Below are 27,870 nucleotides of genomic sequence, written 5' to 3' on the forward strand. Positions count from 1 at the left end.
TATATATATATATGATGGACAGTAAAGACTATAGCAAGCGTGATGGAACAAAAGGCAGACACACATTTGTATGATGGACAGAAATACACAAGTAGGATGGACAGAGAGACACATGTAGGATGGACAGATTTTTTTGCATTTTTTCACACAAAAAATGGCTCTTAATCCATATATATGCCTGATGGTTGGAATTATAAAAGTTACAGTAGATTTTTAGACACTTTGGAAAAATTTGAATAAGAAAGTCCAAGTACACATGTATTGTGTCTTTCAATATTTGTTTTCTTCCAGCTTGTTAATTTTAATTTTGTTGGTTAATATTTAGAGACATAGAAGCATTTAATAGATTGGGTTATGTTGGAGTCGTCTAATTTTAATTCCGGAATATTGGCAAGTACGTGGTTTTATTTTTATAAGACCAGGCTGACAGTATCAGGTAAATGTTTGACGGTTAAGTAGCATTATGTTTCCTTTACACAAGCGTGCAGATGATCCATTGCTTACGAAAAAGCCGAAGCGGCAACACTTAAAATCTCTTGCTATTTTGCAAAGTCATGGTGGAATATTCTGGAGTATTCCTGTATATGCTTTCAACAGTGCATATATAGTTGCAGGTTTTCTAGAGCGAATCACATTCCGACTGACAAAGACGACGTAACGTAAGTTGATTAACTGATTTCGAAGAAAGTCGTATCCGAGGTAGGCCTACGGTCCTAGTACTACTGTACAGTAGCTACTAGTGACACCATTGATCAGACGGCGGATTAATAATAAATAGTTATCGTTCCGGGTTTTATCCATATTTTCCACAAGTTTTTTAAGTTATCATTATAAGCTTCGAAGTACACCTTTTAAGAGGAGCATCTTTTGATTGTGTGAAACTTGCAAATTGTCAGAAACATTAGGATGTGAGAAACTAGACCACAGGTCCTAGCCTCGTCTGTCAATACATCCAATATATAATCTTTATATATTGGATGTATTGACAGACGAGGCTAGGACCTGTGCGATAACTAAGCTCTGGACAACGGACGGACAATTTCTGATGGTCGTGCCGGAGAGTAGTGTAGGCAGGGTATGAATATTCATTCTAGTTACTGTACTACCAGTATTCATTCTGTATAGATACAGTACAGATCTAGAGGAATTCCTAGTCTATAAAAGTCTTGTCCTCTAAAATTTTAAACAAAATCAAGATAATCCTAGTCAAAGTAGGTAGTTAAATCATATAATCATAAACACAATATCATATCTATAATAGATTAGAAAAATATATCTCTAATATCAGATTAAAGGTATTTAAACTTATATATTAATTCTTTATAAATAGTAAATGATAATCAAACTAGTCTGGTAGACAGGCAGGGTATTCTTCATTATTTATAGAATACATAAATGGTCAATGTCTTAAAATGTAAGCTGTATTTGGCAAGGGTAAGAAAGACAAAAGTGGCAAACCAAGGCAATGCAAGCCACTTTTGGTTTTTCTGTCCCGAGCCAAAAATATAGCTTTTAAAATATTTTAAGACACTGACCATGTCTATTTATCCTGCAACAATCATCAAAAATAATCATTTTGAAGTGAAACAGTGTCAACAATAATCCAAATATGTTCGCCTTTTAAGCATTGTTTCACTTTGAAGTAGGCTAGTCGAATTGACACACGTGCTAAGATTCCAAAATACAGCTGTTTTCCATCACTGCCGCATACAGCAAAAATATATACGGTGGGTGTACTCCGATAATGCAGTTAAATACTCCTAATCCTAATTAACCTACTATTTAGTATTACAGATTAGTTTTAAGAGAATGATCTTTACTTGGATCTGAATTCTGAATAAACTGGATTGTATCTTGGAAATATTTGCCGGGGGGGGGGGGGGCTTTATGGAGGAGGTGAAGAGTGCAAAAGTTGGGTGTAAAATTAAGCCTAACTAAATAAGCAAGGTCACCCTAGCTATTGTAGATCCAGCTAGTTGGAATTTACCTTTCCCTTGTAAGCCTAATGGTAGGACATCTGCCTGGAGAGCATTAAATTTAGTTCAGCTAAATAAGTGGCTTTAACGAGATATGATGAATATGGGTTGAAGTTTGGAGGGTTTTGTTAATTGTCATTTACTTTAATGGCATGCTGGTATGAGTAATCGTGCATATACCTTAGCTGTGTCCTTCAGTTATTGGAATATACTCTTTGTATCAATTGATGTTGATCACTTCCATTTATTGAAAAGTACTTATCTTTCTTAAAATGAAGATGAAGTTGCAAATTTTCTTGTCAATAATTTTTGTGTATACATGTATATGGTATATTCTATGAAGCCTTTATAGATTAAAAAAAAAATCTTTATAAAAAATATGTAGGGTACAAAAGTATTGCCTAGCTGTTATAATTATGGTAATGATAAAACTAGTATGAGAGGTAGTTGTTATAATTATGATAATGATAAAACTAGTATGAGAGGTAGTTATAATTATGATAATGATAAAACTAGTATGAGAGGTAGTTGTTATAATTATGATAATGATCAAACTAGTATGAGAGGTAGTTGTTATAATTATGATAATGATCAAACTAGTATGAGAGGTAGTTGCAGTGTGACCAAAACTATTTCTACTTAAACATCATCTTGAAGGCTCCCACAATTTTAACCATTAGGTCTTTTGTTTGTCATTTTATTCCCATTCAGACTATTAAAATAAAGATACATATAACTATTATAGACTTAACCACATCTTTTCCGATTCTTCAGCTTGGATCATTTCATCATCGGGACCTCGATCCTCACATAGGCTCTGGGACCTCAGCTGGTCCCCTTTTAGGTTGAGGATCTGCATTTCCCACTTAGGCTCTGGGACCTCTGGTCCCCACTTAGGTTGGGAATCTACAATTCTGTGACCTTTGGTCCCCACCTAGACTATTGAGCCTCCGGTTCCACCCGAGACATCTGGTCCCAACATAGGCTAAATCTCAGTTTTGGCTAAATCTAGTTAAGATGATCCAAGACTTCTCCAATTATGATTCAGTTGAGTCTTGTTACATAAGCAGCCACCAAGATAACTAAATATAGAATTTTGTTTTAAGTGAGAAATTTGATTTAAGTAGTAGTTCATGATTAGGCTGTTTAAGGTTGGTGTACATGAAGTATGTACTTAGCTTGTATATCATACATATCATTAATACATTATAGTAGTTAAAATAGCAATTGTTGCAATAAACCTGAAGTCATCTACATTAATTTTGTTTTTGTTGTGTAGATACGTTTCATACACATTATTACCAGTGATGGGGAAGTGGTTAACAGTTCAGAAATTTGTGTAAACTTTATTTATTTTACAACAATTGCAAAACAAGAAATTGATATATATAAAACTTATATTAATCACACTTGTTGGCCCTGATGTAAGTGCCTCAGGGGTTTTACTGTTGGAGGAAACCGGAAACCTGAGTACCCTGAAAAAACCAACAGTTTAATTAGAATACATTTATAACCTCCACACACACACGCACACACTCCCATCATCTTTTATTTTTCTACATAATGTATATCAATTAAGTTCTGTTGGTCTGATATCATGAGTGAATGATGTGAATGCTAACACTGAGATGTACAAGTTTTGTTGGTCAAAGGTCAAGTTTTGCCATTGAATTCTACTTTTATTTCTATTTAAGTATTTAAGTGTTTGGGTAATAGAGCCAATGCTAATTATTCTGGTTGGACAGGTAATAAGTGCCTTCATTTCTCAACTGGATATCCAATGGTATGCTGGGTCATCGAGCAAAAGAGAAAATCAGATATGTGTATCAATCACAACAGCATATACAATGTAGAGGGGATGTTTTCTAAATTTAGTAGATATTTGTCGACCGGTTTCACCCTCCTGGGTTTCTTCAGGGCAACAAACTCAATTTTCTTCTCCCTTAAAGTACTAAAAAAGCAGCTCCAATAGCTGTTATCATGAAGTCATTATCTTTATTATGACATCATTATCTCTAGGGATTAGACAGGTTGGTATTCTTCTATTTCCTATTACTAGTAAAACTCATGACTATATTGATTTATTAATGCATTTATATTCTTTTATAATTTATACTCAATGTACTGTTAACAACATTCTATTTCTATTTTCCAGATCCTGATTTTGAAGACATCAATTTGTAGTCATGGAGTACTGTCATAACACTACAAACTTTACCACAGTGTGGTCAGACAAGGGAATTAACCCATGCTTCTTTGAAACGATTGCATCTTCGATAATATTTGCCTTCTTGCTGATTTGCGGATGTATCCAGTGCTCAATATTCAGGAAGTACTCAATACCAGTGGACAAAAAGAGATTTAAAGAAGGATCTTGTGGATTTTCCTTTCAAATTATATTCACTTTCATTCTGGCTTTGGAAGCCGTTGTGCATGTCATTTTGCAGGATGTGATCATTGAGCCGAAGTATGTGGTAGGATACCAGCTACTTACAGCACTGGCAATGTGTATCGTCTGGATGTCGACAATCCGTCTGCTGCTGCTTGAGAGGAACAGTGCTCTGCCGTCTATTCCAACCCGTGGACACGGTCTGGTACTCCTGGGAATCTGGGGTCTGGCATTCATCAAAGAAAACTTGGCCTTTGTTTCCTGGTGGAGTCCTTCTTGGTGGTGGTCTCTTAAAACGTAAATATCAAAATTTTAATATTCACTTCAATTTTTATTAGACCTATAAACTGTTGCAAGGAATTTTCTTTTTTTTTTCTTTTTTTTTTACAATTATTGCTTGCTAGTTGCTCTGACAGAAACAACTGGGAAAACTGACATAATAACAAAACCGCAATACTGATCAAAAACTGATAGAACACGGGCAAAATAAGAAAAAAAACTGTAGGTTTGCAAGGAGACCCTTGAAAAAGTACAAGTAGAATATATAAGACCAGGTTTCTGGGAAGGGTACACATGTTCCGCCACGGTGGCCGAGTGGTTAAGGTGTCCCAACACTATCACTAGCCCTCCACCTCTGGGTTGCGAGTTTGAAACCTGCATGGGGCAGTTGCCAGGTACTGACCGTAGTCCGGTGCGGTGGATTTTCTGCGGGTACACTGGCTTTAATTTCCTCAACCTTCAAAACCTGGCATGTCCTTAAATGACCCTGGCTGTTAAAAGGACGTTAAACACAAACAAACCAATACAAACCAAACTTCTGCTGAAATTTAATTTTGTAGGAAATAATTTTTTAACTTTGAAAAGTGAGATAGCTCATCACTTTGTAGAAAATTTGACTAAATTAAGATAAATGTTGTTGATTGATTTTCTGATTCTTTTGTAGGGATTCAGACAAGATGGAGTTTGGCCTGTGGGTGGTACGATATGTATGCACTCTACTAGTGGTAGCTATAGGTCTACGTGCTCCAGGTGTTCCCAGCAGTCGATACTACATGTTGATCAACGATGAGGAACAGGTTATTGTACATTTCTCTTTTCCTTATCCCAGTGGCATTTAATTCCACACTAGTCATATTTATGAGGAAGATTCCCAATTTTGAACCCTAAATTTGGACATGCACCATCAGTTAAACTTCTTTCTACCACAATAGGTGGGTGTTATTCAACTTCGAATTCTAAGGCATGAAATAATCATTGCAACTGTTGAATAACATTCAGTTTATACCTCGTGGAATAAACTCTAAATGCGTTTTGATTGGTTGACCCGGTGACCAGGACTGTTCTTTGATCACATATATGGCTCAATGCAATTTTATTGGCTAACACTTGAAGGCCGCTTCACAATGTCCTGGAAATGATAAACAAGAAGTAGTTTGCAGTTGTTTTGTTATATTCTTGAAAATATATTTAGATTTTTTTCAATTTATTTATTGATTTTGTTTTGATTTGTAATAAATTGTAATATTTACATACATTTCCTAATTAGTCAGTTTTGTATGTTCATTAGCAGCATTTCAAATTAGGTCATTAGAACACAAAAACATGAGCTTTTAAAAGCGAATGTTTTTGTAACTTTTGAAAAATAACTGACTAGAGTGAAAGAAATACCATATACAACAACCACAGTATGTTCAGAAGAAAGATTCAGAAGTTAGATTACATTCTGATATGTATTCAATAATATTGATCAGTTTGGAAATATTGTGATATCAAATGTTACTTTCTACACAATGTATGTGTTAAATGTGTCGCAGCATTTCAGTCGGTCTTGAAACAAGTTAAACACATACATTGTTTGTGTAGAATTCTTCTGACGTATAGCTATAGCTTCAAAGTATTATATGTTGTCTGAAATAGGTCTATAGATGTATTTTCTTAAAATAAAGTTAAAAACATGAATATCACAAAGTTGGCTAGCATGACTTTCTATATAGCTTTGTAATGTCTAAAAGATATACAGTTAGCACTCAAAACCAACATAGGTTGTATATCAGTTTAGTTCTGAAGAAGTTTCATTTGTCATAGACAAGAGATGATTTTACCAAAACCTGTTATGTTTGAGACACATACAGAAACTGTATTGTATATATCTACACTGTATATGGCTATATCCAGAAAGTAAATTAAATGAATTAAGGTTTTGATACCATGGCTCTGTTATCAATCTATATTTCTTTTACAGCAAGGAGGAAGTAGATCAAGAGTTCATGAGGGCTCAACATGGTCCAATGTACTGAAGAAACTACGGATGATGTTACCTTATGTGTGGCCTAAGGGCAGTTGGTGGCGGCAACTCATTGTGATTGCCTGTCTTGTGGTACTGGGTGTTGGACGGGGAATCAATGTCCTTGTACCTATCTACAGCAAGTATATAGGTAAGAGATAAATCTACTGTCAGCAAGTACTGGTACATAGGCATATATTATACTTATAGGAGATGAAACCATTAAAAAAAAAAAAAGCCTCTTATGGCTTATGTATTGAGAGAAGAAATATACCAAACCTGTAATTGAAAGAAATGGGGAAAACATCCTGTGTGCATTTGGGCATGATATGGAGACCTGCTCTCCAGGAGAATATCTTATCACCAGTACATGTCGTATCAAGTCACATGTCACATCAAGTCTACATGTCGTATCAAGTCACATGTCACATCAAGTCACATGTCTTATCAAGTATACATGTCATATCAAGTCACATGTCATATCAAGTCACATGTCACATCAAGTCTACATGTCGTATCAAGTCACATGTCACATCAAGTCACATGTCTTATCAAGTATACATGTCACATCAAGTCTACATGTCTTATCAAGTCACATGTTGTATCAAGTCTACATGTCTTATCAAGTCACATGTCGTATCAAGTCACATGTCTTACAAGAAACATGTCACATTAAGTCACATGTCTTATCAAGTCACATGTTGTATCAAGTCACATGTCTTACAAGAAACATGTCACATCAAGTATACATGTCATATCAAGTCTACATTTCGTATCAAGTCACATGTCACATCAAGTCTACATGTCGTATCAAGTCACATGTCACATCAAGTCTACATGTCTTATCAAGTCACATGTCGTATCAAGTCACATGTCTTACAAGAAACATGTCACATCAAGTCACATGTCGTATCAAGTCTACATTTCGTATCAAGTATACATGTCGTATCAAGTCTACATTTCGTATCAAGTCACATGTCACATCAAGTCTACATGTCGTATCAAGTCACATGTCGTATCAAGTCACATGTCTTACAAGAAACATGTCACATTAAGTCACATGTATCAAATCACATTGTATAAAGTCACATGTCATATCAAGTCACATGTCGTATCAAGTCACATTTCGTATCAAGTCACATTTCGTATCATGTCACATAAAGTCACATGTCACATCAAGTTACATGTCATAACTTAAATCACATGAAAGTAAAAACCATTTATGAATGCAGTTTCATATATTTCATCCTAGTGTATGAAACATTCAGTGCATCATAAGAGATTCTTATGAAAATATGATACACAGCTTATATAAAATATTCATTTTTAGTGAACAGTCTGTCCCAGGGACCTGTCAGTACTACGGTCGAAGACAATGTACACAAGCCAGAATTTTGCTGGAACTACATCCTCATCTACTCTGTTCTGATTTTCCTCAAGGGTGGAGGTTCAGGTATGATATTGTGTTTCAACGATGTGCAGGAAGAGATAAATTTTACTCCTGTCTTCTGGTCGTAATTTTCTGGACGGCCATACAGTGTTTAAATAAGCATATACAGTATTTGTCTCTAACATCACAGTAAATATGATACAATAGGGAGTACATTTTGTATCGTGACAATTCTGGGATCTTCATTGTATTATTTGGTTACAGGTACATCAGGATTCCTAAGTAATATCAGGACTTTTCTGTGGATACCTGTACAACAGTTTACCACAAGGAAAATACAGGTGAAGCTCTTTAACCACCTACACAGGTAAAATTGATATTCATATCTCATAATTATAGGAAAGGATTCTGTTTGTCTAAGTTAACTAAACAAGAAAAACAAAAAAATAAATAACAGTACATGATTGCTAGTACTTTTTCACATGAAGTTCAAGTAAGAAAATAAAAAGTTCAGGCTATGGATAAACTATTGGAATACATTTAAATATTGTACTGTATGGAATTTTTTTTCTTTTTTCCTTTTTTTTCTGAAGTTCACAGAAATTCTATAAACTTCAGTTTCATTGTTATACCAAGAGGATCTTAATTTGTATTTAAAATAAAAATGTACTTTTTGCCCTGATAGAGAAACTTTTCATAATGTATAGTATGCATATTAAAAATTAGTATAAATATACTTTTCATTAATTTTGTGATTACAAGCTCTAAATTACTTTAAAATATTGAGAGTTGCAGTTTCACAATAAAATTTCAATACCTCAATATGCAGTAATTGGATTGGAATGATTTCTGTGGGAAAAAATAGGCTATTATTATCATACGTACCTCCAGTGTTGATTTTGATTTCTGAATGTTTAAGTAATTACTTTTTGACTGTTTTGAACAGCCTATCCTTACGATGGCATCTCCAGAGAAAGACTGGTGAAGTTTTGCGTGTGGTTGACAGGGGGACGAACAGTATCAATAGTTTACTCAGGTATGTCTTCACATAATAGACTACAGGTAATCTGTATCTGTCAATACATTCAATATATAATCAAAGTTAGTATTTTTAATCAATTTTGTCATGGTAAAACCACCATATACATGGAAAACTGGAATATGAATTAACCATTCATCGTTTTTTTTCTTTTTTTTTTTCTTTTCATTTGGTCATGATTTAGACTACTGTATAATTGTATAGTCTTGTCTTAAATTGTTGTAATGTTCCATGAATCATAGGAAACATTAAAATTTCAATTGGTTTGGCATAAAGACCTTCGTGGATAATTTTAACCAGTCACCAATTTACTACTCAAATTCAGAAAGCTAGTCTGTGCAGTTAATTTCTGAACCTGTGTACAGGACGAAGTAAATTAAGGAGACCAATTTCTAAATTTTCAAACAGGTTTCAGTATAATTCAGTGTATTTTTCCTTTTCAGTTATGTGGTATTCCAGATCTTACCCACTATCGTGGACATCATCATTGCGATAGTGTACTTCATCACGGTGTTTAACTACCTCTTTGGTTTGGTAGTCTTTGTGTGTATGGCCCTGTATTTGAGTAAGTATTTATCAAATTATTAATATTTTCTTTTTACAGTTACATTTACTTGTTCAATTTGTAAGGATGTATTTTATGTCAGCAGTATAACAATATAAGAATTGTTGATGATGTGATTAGTTCCAATACCTGTGCTTGAATTGCGTTATTTCTACTTGTGAATATGTTTCACTATACAGGATTTTCTACTGTTCATTATTTTCCTAGCGGTGACTATCGGGGTAACAGAGTGGAGGACTAAGTACAGGAGGGATATGAACAAACTGGATAATGAACGTAACTCCAAATCTGTCGACTCTCTCCTCAACTTTGAAACGGTTTGTAGTTACCAAGCAGACGGTGAAGGTTATATTAGTTTGAAATAATTATGAATTCATTTTAATTATAGTCTTTCTTATTAAGACCAAAAAGAGATAAAAACTTACTAATAACATCCTTAAAATAATCACTTTATAGACCAAAAGTTACATATCAGATGTAGAGTCGGAATACCATAGAATTTCTCCTGGATGCAATTATTATTTATTTATTTTTTTAAGTTAAAAGAAAAAAATCTGAAAATTGTGGTAAAAGCATAAAGTATGTACCTTTTATTGTTGTATAAACAGCCTGTTATTTCAATTGATCATACTCTTTTGTTAATGATGTAGCGTCTTAAAGGACAGAACTTGAATAGGCTGTTTAATCCTCTGCATTTAATATTTTGAATTTTTGTCAAAATTTTATATTTGATTTTGATAACTATGAAGATACCAGTACAAACTGATTGAAATGTACCTTGATACGTCTTAGAACTATTGAAACTTGATGCAGCAGATGAAACTATTGAAACTTGATACAGCAGATGAAAAGAGTAAATAGACTACTTAGTTCAAAATGGGGCCGCAGTGGCCGAGTGGTTAAGGTGTACCGACACTTTAACACTAGCCCTCCACCTCTGGGTTGCGAGTTCGAAACCTATGTGGGGCAGTTGCCAGGTACTGACCATAGGCCAGTGGTTTTTCTCCGGGTACTCCGGCTTTCCTCCACCTTCAAAACCTGGCACGTCCTAAAATGACCCTGGCTATTAATAGGACGTTAAACAAAAACAAACCAAATAGTTCATAATTCATTATTTTGATTTCTTTCTGTTACTAGGTAAAGTATTATGGAGCATCAGAATTTGAGACAAACAGATATGACGAAGCAATTGCCAAATACCAGGTGAGGAAATCTACCAGTGTCCTGGCAGATACAAAACAAACATCTACAACACTTATATTTCTAATACAGTAAAACCTTATTATACTGCTACTTTTGTCTAGTGAAACATTGGCATTAAAATGGGTTTGGTATAAGATAGGCTTATTGAGAGAAAATAGGTTATTAAAAGGAAACAGATTTTCAAATATAGTAAGCAAATCACAATGTGTATACAGAATCTTGATTTACTATGACAGTTGACTGGCAATATGTCTGGTAATAAGCCCACCCTAGCTATTATAGTTCAGAGGAAATACAAACAAATATTTCATTGTCCATGACCATCTATTTCTTCAAAAGAAAGTTAATGTTTTGCCCAGTGGGGTTATTACAGGATAAATATGATACCTGGCGCATTAACTGAAGTTGGAAGTAAACAAGGAACATTTCAATAACATTTCACAGATGTTTCACTGTATTTCATATTTTTATAAAATTTCATTTCTAAATTTGGCAGGTGCCAATGTAACACCCATATATTTTACTCGCATTTATTCCTTATAAAGTTGATGAAAATACCAGTAACACTGATTGATGAGAACTTTCTGTAGATACTTCTGTCAAAACATTTATAAGATGTACAAACTGTTTTCAGAAAGCCGAGTGGAAGTCCACGGCTTCCTTAAATCTACTGAACACTGGTCAGAACGTGGTCATCACTGCGGGTGTTCTGACTGGGTCATTGCTATGTGCTTGGGCTGTTGTCCATAGCTTGAAGGATTTGAAGCTGACTGTTGGTGACTACGTCCTGTTCGGAACCTATATTAACCAACTGTATGCTCCCCTTAACTGGCTGGGGACCTATTACAGGTAAGAACATGTGTTGCTGCTGAAAAAACTTTTGTAGGACAACATACTGAAAATGTAATATTTTAGCAGTAATCTTATTTTAGCAAATTTCGAGGCTGTGAGTTTTCACAAAATTATGATTACATTTATTGCAGGTTCTTTTTAGCCCACCATCATCAGATGGTGGGCTGTTCAAATCGCCCTGCGTCCGTGGTCCGTCGTCCGTCCGTCCGTAAACAATTCTTGTTATCGCTAATCCTCAGAAAGTACTGAAGGGATCTTTCTCAAATTTCATATGTATGTTTCCCTTGGTGCCTAGTTATGCATATTGCATTTTGAGACCAATCGGAAAAAAACATGGCCGACAGGCAGCCATCTTGGATTTTGACAGTTGAAGTTTGTTATCGCTATTTCTGAGAAAGTACTGAAGGGATCTTTCTCAGATTTCATATGTAGGCTCCCCTTGGTGCCTAGTTATGCATATTGCATTTTGAGACCAATCGGAAAAAAACATGGCCGACAGGCAGCCATCTTGGATTTTGAAAATTGAAGTTTATTATCGCTATTTCTGAGAAAGTACTGAAGGGATCTTTCTCAAATTTCATATGTAGGCTCCCCTTGGTGCCTAGTTATGCATATTGCATTTTGAGACCAATCGGAAAACAACATGGCCGACAGGCAGCCATCTTGGATTTTGATCATTGAAGTTTGTTATCGCTATTTCTGAGAAAGTACTGAAGGGATCTTTCTCAAATTTCATATGTAGGTTCCCCTTGGTGCCTTGTTATGCATATTGCATTTTGAGACCAATCGGAAAACAACATGGCCGACAGGCATCCATCTTGGATTTTGACAATTGAAGTTTGTTATCGCTATTTTTCAGAAAGTACTGAAGGGATCTCTCTCAAACATTTTTGTAAGTTCCCCTTGGTCTGTAGTTCTGCATATTGCATCTTGGGACCAATCGGGAAACAACATGGCCGACAGGCAGCCATCTTGGATTTTGACAATTGAAGTTTGCTATCGCTATTTATCAGAAAGCACTGAAGGGATCTTTCTGAAATTTCATATGTAGGTTCCTCTTGGTGCCTAGTTATGCATATTGCATTTTGAGACCAATCGGAAAACAACATGGCCGACAGGCAGCCATCTTGGATTTTGACAATTGAAGTTTGTTATCACCATTTCTCAGAAACTAATGAAGGGATCTTCCTGAAATTTCATATGTAGGTTCCCCTCGGTGCCTAGTTATGCATATTGGATTTTGAGACCAGTCAGAAAACAACCTGCCCAACAGGCAGCCATCTTGTATTTTGACAATTGAAGTTTGTTATCGCTATTTTACAGAAGGTACTGAAGGGATCTTTCTCAAATTTCATATGTAGGTTCCCCTTGGTCCCTGGTGTTGCATCTTGGGACCAATCCGAAAACAACAGAGAGCCATTATCGCTAAATCTTAAATTTTATATATAGGTTCCCCTTGTTTGAAAAGTACTAGAGGGCTGTTTCTGAATTTACACAGATTAGTAAGACTTAGAGGAAGGGAAAAGTAGAGAAAAGATCAATCTGACATGGAACCTATTAAGATCATTCAATGGTGGGCGCCAAGATCCCTCTGGGATCTCTTGTTTAATAATGTTTTCTATGTATTGTTGTGCGCTAATTCATCATTGCGCTAATCTGTTTAAAGTTAGTGATGCGCTAAAATTTGAATGTACCAAAATAAGTAAATCATGACGGGATTACAGTGTAGGGGTACTACTGCCAATGTTAAAACTGACTGGGTGACATTGCAAGACACTTAACATGCATTTTATTCTTTCATTTTAGAATGATCCAACAGTCTTTCATAGACATGGAAAACATGTTTGAACTCTTGGATGAAGAAAAAGAGGTAGGTCAAATATGGAAACCCAAAAGTTTATAGAATAATTTTGTGTGTGATTTATTTAATCACTAGTTGAAGATCTGACTACTTTTATGAAATTAATATTTTTGCAATGTTTGCGGTGCAGTGTGCATAACTGATGGGTCAAAGGTGAGCTAATAATGATGATAAAGGTAATTGTGAATGATAGGATGGCTTTGACAGGTCAAAGGTCATTATGAATTATAATGATGGAATAAAGGTCATTGTGAATGATAGTGATAGATTAAAGGTAATCGTATAATAATGTTGGATCATTATTTTGAACGATAGTGATGGGTCAAAGGTTAGTGTTAATCAGTACTATACGGAACTAAAAGTGGTAGAATATTATGTCATGTTAATTTTTGAATTAGAATTCAGATGTAATAAGTGATATATTTACTTTTGTTAGGTGATGTAATAAGTGATATATTTACTTTTGTTAGGTGAGAGATATACCAGGTGCCAAACCAATAGAAACCAGAAATGGAGAAATTCAGCTGAAAAATGTCAACTTTTCATATGAACCAAGGTGAGTATAGCTAAAATATATTTGCATACTAGTATTTCAATGATAGATTGAAACATACAGAATTTTTTTGCACAATATATAATTAATTGTCCTGCGGCTTTCTGATTGGTTGAGATTTTTTTTTCATGCCTCTATGAAAAAAAAATCTGAAAATGGTGCGAAATATGTGACGTCACAATATGGCCATTGACATTGCATATTGATTTGTAAAAAAGAATCCCTTATAAGATCAGTTCAATTGTACATAAAACATGTTTTAATTTTGAAAATCAATTTCAAAAATTAATTACAAGCGTACTTTCATTGGGGTATGAAAAAAATATTGTTTGCAAACTTTTGTAAGAATCCGCTATGCGGATCATACAGTTTGCAAACAATTTTTTTTTCATACCCCAATGAAAGTAAAAAAAAAAAATGACATCAATGCTTAAGTAATGTTTAAAATGTCTGTTCAATTAATTACCGGTAAGCTTGCTTCCAGCATGACACATTAAAGTAATGTACCACTCTAAAGTGAGGAATCATAGGAAAAATTAAACAAGAAATATCTTTAAAAAAGATAAACAGCATAGTTTAATGCTGGTGGTTGTAATGTAAAACTGCTGGTAATTTGAATTCACGATCTAATACGCTTCAGCACGGATAACAAAATTATACCAGTTTGAATCATTTTTGGTGATAATAAGACTGCATTTGAATCAGGAATATAATTTTATTTATGTGTCATTTAAAAGATACATCCACTTATTCAGCTTGCATTCAACACTAACTTTGTTTTGTTATTAACTGCATATCTATTTTGCATTTTGCATCTTGACCAGTAACACCACCACGTCATTTCCGGAGCCAAAAGAATATTATACAGTTATGCCGAAAAATATACCTCCTATATATGAAGGAAATTAAAATTAAACCTAGTGTAAACATGAAGCATTTTTAGGCTGTCCAACGGCCCTAAAATTCCTAAAAAAATATTTTTTTAGTTTTGCTAGAATTTCTTAAAACATTTAGAATTCAGGAGGATATCCTAAAAAGCCCTTATTTTTCATGTCAATTCCAATTTTTATACATATATATATTTCTACTCTAGCAATTTTGAAAATGTATTTCATACTACATGACTATGTGTCTTGATGTACTTAGCAGTTCTTCAGATAATGCAGTGAAAGGCATTTTACCAGGGGATCCATGTGTCAAGTTTGTTAATTGGTTGTGACTATTAAAGTTATAGCCAAACAATATAGCTGAGACAATGGAACCCTGGAAGACCTCTTTCCTGTACTTCAAGTATTTTTTTGTGAGATTCTTTATCGTCAAAGGAGGTGGTGCATAGGAGGGCTAAATCGGCCCATGGCGATTTTTTTCCCGGAAACACATTTTTGTCAAAAGCATAATATCCCCGATTATGTGGGAGGAATTAATTTCCATTCGTCAATGTATATATTCTTTTTTTGGTGATTTCATTATTTCCCCATCAAACTACATAAGAAGCTAATGTTTTGACCACTAATTATTATAGAACACATTTTTATTTCCTATTTGTTTAAGGTTTAATTTTGTATATGAATCATCACGCTCCGTGACACTAAAATTAAATTTCAGCCTAATTTGATGTCTTCTTTGTGAAAATCATTGTTTTTAACTTTTCATTTAAAGTCTAATACCACAAAGTTATTAATGGAGTACTATCAAAATTTCCGGTTAGAAATAATCTATGGATATTCATAAACATTTAATGAAACAAGATTTTATTATGTTAAATGCATACACCCCAAATTTTGGACAACATATCAAAGTACCGAAGGTACTGAAAAATAGAGGTAAATGCTAAAAATCCAACAAAAATAACAATGCAATCAGACTTTACTGCTTGTGTCAGACAGGGTGCTCTTTTTAAACGAACATTAATGTTCGGTTATTGCCATCAAGAACTGGACTGAGAAATATGACCATATTTGGTAGCCACATTCACCAATACGCCATCTACTGTCTGTTTCAATGAAATATGGCTGCCCCCATTGCCTTACGCTTCAAATAATTTACTTGCAAAAACATCTTCGTTTTATGTAGTAGTTTTACCGAAAATGTTGAAATGTATTCAGTAGATGTTTTCAAGATGCATACGATTTGAGAAATGCATAACGCTAGCGAAATGTGAAGACTAAATGAACCTGAACTTTACGAATAACTCCAGGTCAATATATTTATGTAAACAAATATTGCGCAGGCGCATTCATCTCCGGATGTTTAGAAAGTTTTGCTCTTCCGTGTTCATTCCAAAACGGCTGACATTATAGCATCGGTCTGCAAATATGTCCGCGATTTACTTAAATGTGTATTATATATATTCTAGAATGTTACATCATTATCAACTAGATGAATATTTCTATAATTTAGAGAAAGAAATATATCAATAACGGCATACGAGACGATACATTGTATCATACTATAGGTTACTGTACTGCGTACAGTACATGTTTGCGAGAAAGGTAGATACTAGGTGGCATTTGTGGTCAGGGTGACTGGTCATAGCGTTAACATTGTCATCGATTTCCATATTCCATTTTCCTTTGACGAAAACGACCAATAAATCAAATGCAAATGATAATATCTTGTTTGCCATGTGCACGGGATTGGTTGTTGTAGGCGATACTTGGAACGTATTTACTGTTGTAAGGGAGGTAACTGCAAGATTACGGAAATCAAACGTTAAACCAATTTGATTGGTCGATTCTTCCATGACTTTGGCAGGGGGTTTACAATCGAAGTGACAGATAACTACGGCAATATATTCAGATGATATCAACAATAACACTTTTAGATACGTGTGGTCGGCAGTTGTCATGTTTAAAATGAACAATTATATAGCTTGTTTTTATTTCGGCAAAGTCGAGAATATTTACTGAAACGGACCACAGGTGAAGCAGACTTGGAAATACCGAAACGAAGAAAAATGGGGCTCAATTATAATATAAATTGGCATTATTTTCAGAGAATTGACCCACATATATGTTTTTCAATGCCTAATTGTATCATATGTAAAATATTAGAGGTTTACGAATTTTAAATTAATTTTTCATTTGCGAATCGCGGCCCGATTAACGTTAGAGTTGAATTACCGAAATGGCCGATAGTGGACCCAAATCGATATTTTTACGAGAGAATGGACCCAATATAGGATCTATTAATCTTTGGTGTGTGTATAGAGACCATATGCATTTTTTCCTTTACCTGGAAGTATTTTGAAAGAATTTGCAAAATACCGAATTCACGATCAAATTTTCGATTGTGACGAACTACTGAGACGGTGTTAAGTTCATGTTAAGTCAATCTGATTGAAATCAGCTGTTACATATGTACACATGGCTACGTTTACTATGCAATACGCCTACGTATTTTTTTTTCAAAGACGGAAAACGGAAATCCGGATTATCTAAAAACAAATGCAAAAAGACTTGTGATATTCACTTAATTTAACATTCAGCCATTAATTGTTATTTGTAGTTTTATAACTTCTGAAATAGTGTGATCGATTCTCTATATATTAATATTGCTGTGGAACTTGTGTTATTTTTCAAACAAATTCTTTTTGATAATTTTTTAATTTAGAACATTCATCAAGTCATGTTCAAGACTTGAAATTCTCGCTACACCATACTTCAAACACGGAGTAATCAATGAATTGATAAACTGAAAATTTACCTTAAATAATTTTTCAATATACAACACATGTTCAGATGACTATTTGTGCCATGCTGTTACAAGATTTCAGTTACAATTCTAAAATTGAATTAGTATGTAAATATATGTTATCCTGTCAATATCCACAAAGCGAGTGTAGTTTACTGTACTCAAAGTCATGCAAGTAGATAGCGGTACATATACTTACTGCTTACATCTAGTGCTTACTTGTGTGAATAAATCAATAACAAAATGGTTCATATATTTCTATATATGACTTCACAAATTATGTGGTGTCTGAAGATCTGAATGAAGTGAATAAACGATGTATTACATTATTTTTATGAAATATTCAAGTCATAGATCATTCTCTTAAAAATATTGATTTCAAGTCCATTTTGGTAATTTTACTATGACGGCAATCAGGCCTAGAATGGCGAATAAGCCCCTAATATTTTACATATGATTAATTTTGACATTGGAGAACATAAAATTGTGTCCATTCTCTAAGCACTGGTAGAATGTACAGAATAGAGCTTCATAAATATATTCTCAAAATTACTAATTACCCCGGTAAATATAACATTTTACATAAACCTCCCATGACTGATGGTGAACTTAAACTTGCAAATCTCCTGTGTCATTCCAATTTTGATATGTGTAAATATATACACGTACTGTATATATATATATATAGTTATAGATATGGAATGCTTCACAATTTGCATACAGTTATGGAATCTTATAACACCCCCAAAAATGTTCTCACCACATATAGGTGTGATTTGTGTAATTACATTGCTGAATTGTGTGGTTCAGTATGATTGGATGATCAACATTGGAAAAGGACAATAAATAGGGAATGTGTCGTCCCATCGAATGGACTGTAATCTTTGTGATCAGGTTTGAAGTTGAAAATGAATCTTGAAGTTTTCTTTTCCTGTTTGCTGAATTATTCGATGAAGATAGTCTTTATCTGGTTGTTATTCTTTATCACATTGTTTACCATCCTGTAATTATACCAGAAGTTTATCTTCTCATATACAGATTTATTAACATCAAATGATTCCTGAACAAAAGGAGTCAAGTTTTTTGTTTTGAAGTACCATAAATGCTTGAGTACAGTTTCAATAGGATACATTCCTAATTCGGGCCTTGATTAGCAGCTCTGGTTTTGGTTTTCAGTAATTCTTTATGTGTGTTTCATCATATTAAGTTGAAATACAACTATGTATGCCAAACTAACGATGGAACTAGCCTAAATTTAGTTCATATTAGAAGTTGGCATCAATAAGGTCACAGAGTCCTGGCTGTATTATAACTGATGATGCCTTCCCGAAAGAAAGAAGACATATTTTATTTTCATCGATCCAAGATAGATCAACAAACTTCCAATTTCAATTAGGACCTTACAGAAACATGCATGTGTACAATCAAATCAGAACAGCTGCAAACATTTCAAATTATTTGCAATTAATTCCTAAACCGATATCAGTAAATTTATCAACTTAAAACTAAGAAGATTACTGATTTTGCATTAAACAATAATGTTCGTTTACAGTACTTCCAGTACTTTGATTAACCCTTGGTTTTTTAATACAATTTACTTCATGACCTTTCTTTGTATGCAAAAATCTTTTGTTATCCAGTAATTTTTGATGATTTTTTTTGGTTGTGTATTAAGATTAATATGCAAACATGTTTTTTAAAAGCAAAATTTGATAGTACTCCAACGATTATTACATTTTATCTACTTAACAAATAAAAGAAAATTTCAAGAAGGTAATTTTTTTACTGATAATTTTGTTAAAAAAGCTGTAATTACACTTTCTATTATACAAATTCATACTAAACACACATGTTTTTATAAAATATAACATCACATGAGACTATCAATGCAATATGAAATTTATCAAGTACTTTTGTACGAGAAATATATTGAATTTAAAAGGGAGGGTACACATTTTTTACAGAAATCATGTTAGGTGGCGCTGCGTATACAGCATTTGCCAATTTTCGTTTTAGTGTCTGAAATGACATGTATTTGGTAAAAGTCTATCATGATATCATGCATAAAATAAGATTCGGCCGTGGGCCGCCATGCACCACCTCCTTTGTGAATTTAAGTCCATTTAAATGTCTAAAACTGCCCTAATTCAGTTATAAAATTCCTAATTTTAGCCCAAAATTTGCTCTTATTTTGGCAAAAAGTGCTGGACAGCCTGCATTGGGTTAATCGAAGAAATATGATCCTCATGGAACTGTAGATAGATTTTCCTTCATAGGAGTTCTATTTCAAGCAAATTCTTTAGTCAGTGATTGCTAAGTAGAACTCATTCACCACTTTTTCTTTTTTCATGATTTCAGCAAACAGATCTTGAAGGATGTTAGTTTCCATATACCATCTGGTCAGACATACGCTATTGTAAGTATAAACGATTGGCGTTAGATCATTTCCTTTTCAATTCTCACTATGAAAAAAACAAGAACATGTCAGTTTGATATTTTCGTAAGGAACAAAAAGTTGTTTCTCACATTGTTTTTATCAGCAATATGTACAAATTTTATTGAATTCAGCTGCAAATCAAGAAATTTAAGATTTTCATGATTTTGTCTTCAAAGTTGATGAAATAAGATTTTTTGTGATGAAAAATTAACTGGTGAAATGATTAACTGCTATTTAAGGTTGGTCACTCAGGAAGTGGAAAGAGCACAATCCTTCGTCTGCTATTCCGGTTTTATGACATTCAAAGTGGAAAAATACTTATAGACGGCAAAGACATATCCCTTGTAAGTAAAGTCTAACAACAATGATCTTACAGAACCTTTCACAAATTACAGTAAAACTTTATCATAATTTATATCATATTCCACTGGACCGGAGGAAATAGTTTGTTGTATCCGAACTTTGTTACCAGGTGTATGATTTCAGAATGATTAAGATTGAGTCAAATTTGGGAATTTTAACTTAGTTTGTAAAAAGCAAAAATTTGTATCAAGCTAGTGTTTGTCTTGAAAGTTTATTGTACTAGATACTAGTCATCTACATCATTATATATCTACGGACAACCAGATCAGGGGATGGGGGCTACACTGGAACATCACCAAGGTGAGGTGTAGATCGGGGGATGGGGGTTACACTGGAACTTCACCAAGGTGAGGTGTAGATCGGGGGATGGGGACTATATACCATGGAACGTCACCAAGGTAAGGTGTAGATCGGAGGATGGGGGCTACACTGGAACTTCACCAAGGTAAGATGTAGATCGGGGGACGGGGACTATATACCATGGAACGTCACCAAGGTGAGGTGTAGATCGGGGGACGGGGACTATATACCATGGAACGTCACCAAGGTAAGGTGTAGATCGGGGGATGGGGACTATATACCATGGAACGTCACCAAGGTAAGGTGTAGATCGGAGGATGGGGGCTACACTGGAACTTCACCAAGGTGAGGTGTAGATCGGGGGATGGGGGCTACACTGGAACGTCACCAAGGTGAGGTGTAGATCAGGGGATGGGGGCTACACTGGAACGTCACCAAGGTAAGGTGTAGATCGGAGGATGGGGGCTACACTGGAACTTCACCAAGGTAAGATGTAGATCGGGGGACGGGGACTATATACCATGGAACGTCACCAAGGTGAGGTGTAGATCGGGGAATGGGAGCTACACTGGAACGTCACCAAGGTGAGGTGTAGATCGGGGGATGGGGGTTACACTGGAACTTCACCAAGGTGAGGTGTAGATCGGGGGATGAGGGCAACACTGGAACTTCACCAAGGTGAGGTGTAGATCGGGGGATGGGGGCTACACTGGAACTTCACCAAGGTGAGGTGTAGATCGGGGGATGAGGGCAACACTGGAACGTCACCAAGGTGAGGTGTAGATCGGGGGATGGGGGTTACACTGGAACTTCACCAAGGTGAGGTGTAGATCGGGGGATGGGGGCAACACTGGAACTTCACCAAGGTGAGGTGTAGATCGGGGGATGGGGGCTACACTGGAACTTCACCAAGGTGAGGTGTAGATCGGGGGATGAGGGCAACACTGGAACTTCACCAAGGTGAGGTGTAGATCGGGGGATGAGGGCAACACTGGAACTTCACCAAGGTGAGGTGTAGATCGAGGGATGGGGGCTACACTGGAACTTCACCAAGGTGAGGTGTAGATCGGGGGATGGGGGTTACACTGGAACGTCACCAAGGTGAGGTGTAGATCGGGGGATGGGGGTTACACTGGAACGTCACCAAGGTGAGGTGTAGATCGGGGGATGAGGGCTACACTGGAACGTTACCAAGGTGAGGTGTAGATCGGGGGATGGGGGCTACACTGGAACTTCACCAAGGTGAGGTGTAGATCGGGGGATGGGGGCTACACTGGAACTTCACCAAGGTGAGGTGTAGATCGGGGGACGGGGACTATATACCATGGAACGTCACCAAGGTGAGGTGTAGATCGGGGGATGGGGGCTACACTGGAACTTCACCAAGGTGAGGTGTAGATCGGGGGATGGGGGCTACACTGGAACGTCACCAAGGTGAGGTGTAGATCGGGGGATGGGGGTTACACTGGAACGTCACCAAGGTGAGGTGTAGATCGGGGGATGGGGGCTACACTGGAACTTCACCAAGGTGAGGTGTAGATCGGGGGATGGGGGCTACACGAGAACGTCACCTAGGTTGGGTGTTCCATTGTATCAAAAGTTGAGGGCTCTGATCTATGTTTTGACATTTTGACCTTTTGACGTACATCAGTATGTTACTGTGAATTCAGATATTAGATAATTACCCCCGGTACATCATCTTTTTTATTTAACTATAGGTACAACAAGAATCATTGCGACATTGTATTGGTGTTGTGCCTCAGGACACGGTGCTGTTCAATTCTGACATACGATATAACATCCGTTATGGCAAGTTCATAGCATCTGACCAGGAAGTTGAGGATGCTGCAGATAATGCCGACATACACAGCCGTATCCTGTCATTTCCAAATAGTAAGATATATAAACATCCTGTTTTTGTTGTAACAGGGAGAGAATTGAAGTGAAAATGTGTTGTTTTGTTCTATTTCCCATAGAATACAAAACAGTTGTTGGAGAGTGAGGTGAGTCTAATTGTTACAGACAGAGAATTAAAATGCCATTCAATGCATCTTTTTGTTATCCATAGAAAAGTTGATGGAGAGCGAGAGTAAGACTAATACATGTGTTACAGGCTGAGTTTAAATGTCATGCAATATGTCTTCCTGTTTTCCATAGAATATGAAACAGTTGTTGGAGAGCGAGGACTAAAACTAAGTGGAGGAGAAAAACAAAGAGTTGCCATAGCAAGGACACTTCTCAAATCTCCAGCCATTGTCTTACTGGATGAGGTAATACATACAGTGATTGCTTGAAACTTTAAAAGGAGTACAATTTAATAGATGAATCCACTATTTGTGCAAGACCAAGTACATACATGTATCTAAAATTTCAAAATATACATTCTGAGTGATTGTTGTTTGTATTTCTTATCAGATGTCAGATGATCGATTTATTTTGTGGTTCAAGCTTCACTTCATGTTAGAGCTCATGTTACTTAGCAATGTTTATGTAATCATGGTCAGTGGGGTGTTTTAAACACTGGCTGTCTGATAGCTGAAAAATGACAGAGATTCCAGAAGATAGTTCCACTGAAAAGATAATATGTTACATAATTTAGTCTTTCTTCATTTTCAAGTAATAATTGATTATTGATTGATTCTCGATTTAGATGCTTTTAAGATACATTTAAATGGTAACATGCTTGTATATCTTTATGAGAATAATATATACATGTAATATGAAAAGAAGAGATTGACATACATGTACAATTTGTATTTGTAACCTCTGAATTTCAAATTTTGTTTAATGACATTGGCAGATCTGGATTTAAACAATCTTTGAATATATAAAGGATTACAAAACAGATTTGTTTTAAATTCTTACAGAGCGCTTAAATAAAAGTTACAATTTTTTTTCTGCTGTATCTTTAAGGCGACATCGGCATTAGATACTAAGACAGAGAGAAACATCCAGGCATCTTTAGCCCGCGTCTGTGAAAATAGGACCACTATCATCGTGGCTCATCGTCTGTCCACGATTATTCATGCTGACCAAATCCTTGTTATGAACGAGGGCCAGATCATAGAGAGGGGGACGTAAGTCAAAGCAATTCATTAGATTTACCATATTTATTCATAAGTAAATGAAGGTGGGAGGGGAGGGGGAGCTCAAGGTAGGGAGTGGGTTTATTGCAGGACAATGAAATACTTCCTGTGTAGCATTAAATTTGGCTGAACTGCTATAGGTATGTGTGGCCTTATTACAATGCATGGGCTTATGGCTGGATACACCTGCCACATGCTTGATGCTGGAAGGGATATATTTGTTCTTTTTTGTTTTTATACCCCCGCAATGAAGTTAGGGGGGTATACTGGAATCAGGTTGTCTGTCCGTCCGTCTGTAGACACATTTTGTCCGGACAACTCCTAAACCGAAGGGCCGATTTCAATGAAACTTCACACAAATATAGACGACCATGTGTAGATGTGCATCTCACTTTCTTTTCCTCAAAATTATGGTTGCTATGGCAACTGGTCACTATAAACAGGTTTTCCGATAAGAACCATAACTTTAAGTTTGTACAGACAACTCCTCCTAAATCGAAGGGCCGATTTCAATGAAACTTCACACAAATATAGAGGACCATGTGTAGATGTGCATGCAACTTTCTTTTTCTCAAAATTATGGTTGCTATGGCAACTGGTAACTATATTACTGGGTTATCTTAGGGCAAATTTGTTGCAAATGAACTGGTTTAGGTTTAGGTTTGGGTTTAAACCTGGTTTTCAAAACGGTTTGTAAACTAAAACTGGTTTGCTCTTGAGAAACAAATACGAAATTCTAGTTTTCAATATGGTGTCTTTGGGAGAAAAAGCTTCAGAGCAGTATTTGAAACGTTAATACCTCCTGAACGTACAAAAATCCCCCGAATCCCAAATTATGTTGAAGACATACTTCCACAATTCAATGACAGGGAAACGCATGCAGTTCTAGCAGACTTTCTTTCAAACACAAGGGAAAACTGGCATACCAATGGGAAAACAATTATTAATATTTATAATTAATATTTTATTTGTCCAGTCAAATGACACTACAAGCCATAGCTGGCAAGTTTGGAGCACGTAGCGCACTTCAAGAGCACATTCTGCATGTGTGTTGACAACATTCGCCATCTTGTTTCAGAAACGAAACCTTCCAAACCACAACCGGTGGTGGTTTGAATGGTTTAATAAACTAGTTTAGGTTTATCAGAAACAAATGAATGAACCGGTTTCAGTTTAAATGTGGTTTGAATCTGGTTTACTCAACAAATGGAAAGTTTACAGAACCGGTTCGAAACTAAAACTGGTTTTAGGAGAACAAATTCGCCCTTAGTTAGCCTCTAATTAACAGTTCCAATTCACCATTGACTCGTGCAAATTGCGGGGGTATTAGTCAGCCATCCTGGCGACAGTTCTAGTTTTGTCTGACCCATTAATTTCGGAAGTTCTGCTACTTCCATTTAGCACTAGTTGATGACCAAATTCATCTGTGGATTTATCTAGATGTATACTACACATACCCATATATGTAAAGTAAAGGTTGCTCTTTCACTTATTTACCCATTAAAATACAGTATTTACTAACTTTGAAGAGGAAAATGTAAAATAAATGAATGAAATATCTAGACAGAAATTTAGATAACATTTTTTGTTTGTGATTTCTGCTTTCAGACATGAAGAGTTGATTGCTAAGGGAGATCATTATGCCAGCATGTGGCAAGAACAATTAACAAAGCGAGAGGAGGTCTCTATTCAAGGTGACGATGATGGGAATACAAGTGAAATCGTAGAGGATCCCACAAAAAGCTGATAATGATACATTAAAGAAGATGGTTCCTGGATGTTTGACTATTGAATTTTGCTCCAGCAATGAGCTAGGAACCTATTTAATATTGATCTTGATTTGAGTGTGTGATATTAATAGCTCTTCCATTTCTTTGAGAATTTTATCTTAACATTATCAACATGAACACTACATTGTATTAAAATGTGCATGATTTTTACTCTATTGTTAACATTTTCAGCAAATTCTATTTCAACATCTGTGTAAGCTGGTGATTTATGAAGTTCTGAATCATGTGCAATATTGAAATCTGTACAACTTCGATTCATTCAATATTGAATTTTATGATCAGCCTGAGATATGATTATGACAGATATCAATATTAGTTTAAACTTTATCTTATTATCATATGTTGTAGTACCTCATACAAGGAAAATGACGATATTACAGAAACATATGTCTCCAAAAGCGTTTTTATTTTTACCTAGGGCAAGTTTTATTTTTTTGGTCCAACATGTTTTATGTATATCAGTAGGTTGACTTATCACATATTCTTCATTAATATGTCAGGTCTGTGTGTCAATGTCAGTTTAATATTTTATCAGAAATATTATTGTCACCTTGTTCCACTTTAGATGTGTTTACTGCTATTGTTGGTAAATTTAGGTGTGAATGTTTTTTTAAAGTGTTTTTTTTTTTTTTTTTTTTGTTATGGACCATGTAATTTATAAACTAAGTATGAGTATTGTTCTGTTGATCCTATATCTTGTAAATCTTATTTCCTGACACAAAATATATTCCATTTACTAAGCATAGTTAGGTTTTTACCTAATTTTATTTAAGGTAAAGTGTTTAAGTGAAGTGAGTGTAAACGTCTTAAATTCTACAATTTATTCTTTATCAAAGCTGCATTTTAAAATTTGAATCCGTAAAATAATGAGGCTCAACACAACCATTTCCTGCACAAAATTGTTCAGAATCTTATCTACATCACAGCAGGATGTGCTGGCTGTTGGTGATAATTTTGCACAATTAGCAAAAAAGTTTAAACAAAATCTTCACTTAAATTATTATGATTACTGTTGTTGAAGTAAACAGTATTACAGGTACTGATAAAAGAAAGATGTATTTAGATGGAGATTTTAAAACATGGTCACTATCCGAAAGTATGCCTACACTGTAAAAGCTAGCTTTGTTAGTGCCATTTTTTTAACCTCTGCTTACAAGGTGGACATTATTTATGCTACAAGGTATGTATTATCTAATTTCAGTCAAGTTTCATGAAATGGATTACTCTGGTATTTCATTTTCGTAAAATACCTTGTGTTTAAAATCCTGAATTTGTTATTGTTATTTTTGTGGGTTATGACAGTGGTAACAGAAGACTGTGATACCAAAGCAACGTATTGCAAAATTATGTTCTGAATCGGTTAAAACCTACTCTTGATTCTGTCAAGCAGATATTATATTTTTCTGAAATAATTTTGCTTACTGTAATAATTCTTTTTAATAGCTAAAATAAGTCCACAGAGACCACTTGGGTCTGGTCACCTTGAGTAGCTAATATCAGGTTATCAATTCATTATATTGACCTCTAGTCATTACTAGCGATGCGATACCTATTTATTAATTCTATGTCTATCATAATGTTTTGATAATAATTGTTTATTTATATAAAGTCTTTTTAATTTCTTTTATGCTGTCGGAGAACAACAATCCACATCATGTGTTATACAGTACAAAGTTTTCAGACTTTCATTTTGTCCAGATCGGAGGTCTTTGATTTGTTTGTATGGATCGAAATTGAAGATTTGTCCTGTTTATACAGATCATATGAAAACTTGACCTTTGGCCCTAACCGAGAACTGGCCACTTGAGAGTATGGGGTGACAATACATATTTACCACATGCAGTGAATAAGATGATCAAATCTGGACACTACCCAAAAATTGGATGAAAACCTTTTGATCTTTAATTAATAATTGTGAAGGTCATGCAAACTTTACACATGAAATCACCTTGTGGTAATCATCTGGCTGTGAAAAGCAATCTGTTATTGTCTTGACTGGACTTGTACGACCCCCTGTAGGTGATAAGTACTGTACATTTTATCGTACTACATTTTCCAGATAAGAGGTCCATGGGCCTTAACAGTCATC

General features: G+C 35.2%; 1 protein-coding gene across 1 annotated transcript; it reads left to right on the forward strand.

The window, feature by feature from the left end:
• The first annotated feature begins 308 nt into the window (after positions 1 to 308).
• On the forward strand, positions 309 to 27,389 carry LOC117343853 (ATP-binding cassette sub-family B member 6, mitochondrial-like). The gene is made up of 19 exons (XM_033906391.1): positions 309 to 659; positions 4,132 to 4,662; positions 5,309 to 5,441; positions 6,608 to 6,800; positions 7,980 to 8,102; positions 8,304 to 8,406; positions 8,986 to 9,075; positions 9,522 to 9,643; positions 9,851 to 9,960; positions 10,781 to 10,846; positions 11,481 to 11,695; positions 13,505 to 13,568; positions 14,030 to 14,115; positions 20,164 to 20,221; positions 20,482 to 20,586; positions 22,624 to 22,798; positions 23,063 to 23,175; positions 23,819 to 23,982; positions 25,600 to 27,389. The coding sequence occupies exons 2-19, from the start codon at positions 4,163 to 4,165 to the stop codon at positions 25,736 to 25,738; spliced, it is 2,559 nt and encodes an 852-aa protein (XP_033762282.1). The 5' UTR covers positions 309 to 659; positions 4,132 to 4,162; the 3' UTR covers positions 25,739 to 27,389.
• Positions 27,390 to 27,870: the final 481 nt, after the last annotated feature.

This window comes from Pecten maximus, chromosome 15 (genome assembly GCF_902652985.1).
Source record: "Pecten maximus chromosome 15, xPecMax1.1, whole genome shotgun sequence".
Classification (NCBI taxonomy): domain Eukaryota; kingdom Metazoa; phylum Mollusca; class Bivalvia; order Pectinida; family Pectinidae; genus Pecten; species Pecten maximus.

Excerpts from the sequence above, each read along its gene's own strand:
- LOC117343853 (XM_033906391.1), top strand. The coding sequence starts at position 4,163 with ATGGAGTACTGTCATAACACTACAAACTTTACCACAGTGTGGTCAGAC. Across the intron at positions 9,076-9,521 it reads AGTATCAATAGTTTACTCAG|TTATGTGGTATTCCAGATCT; the intron begins GTATGTCTTCAC and ends TTTCCTTTTCAG. Across the intron at positions 23,983-25,599 it reads CAGATCATAGAGAGGGGGAC|ACATGAAGAGTTGATTGCTA; the intron begins GTAAGTCAAAGC and ends TTCTGCTTTCAG.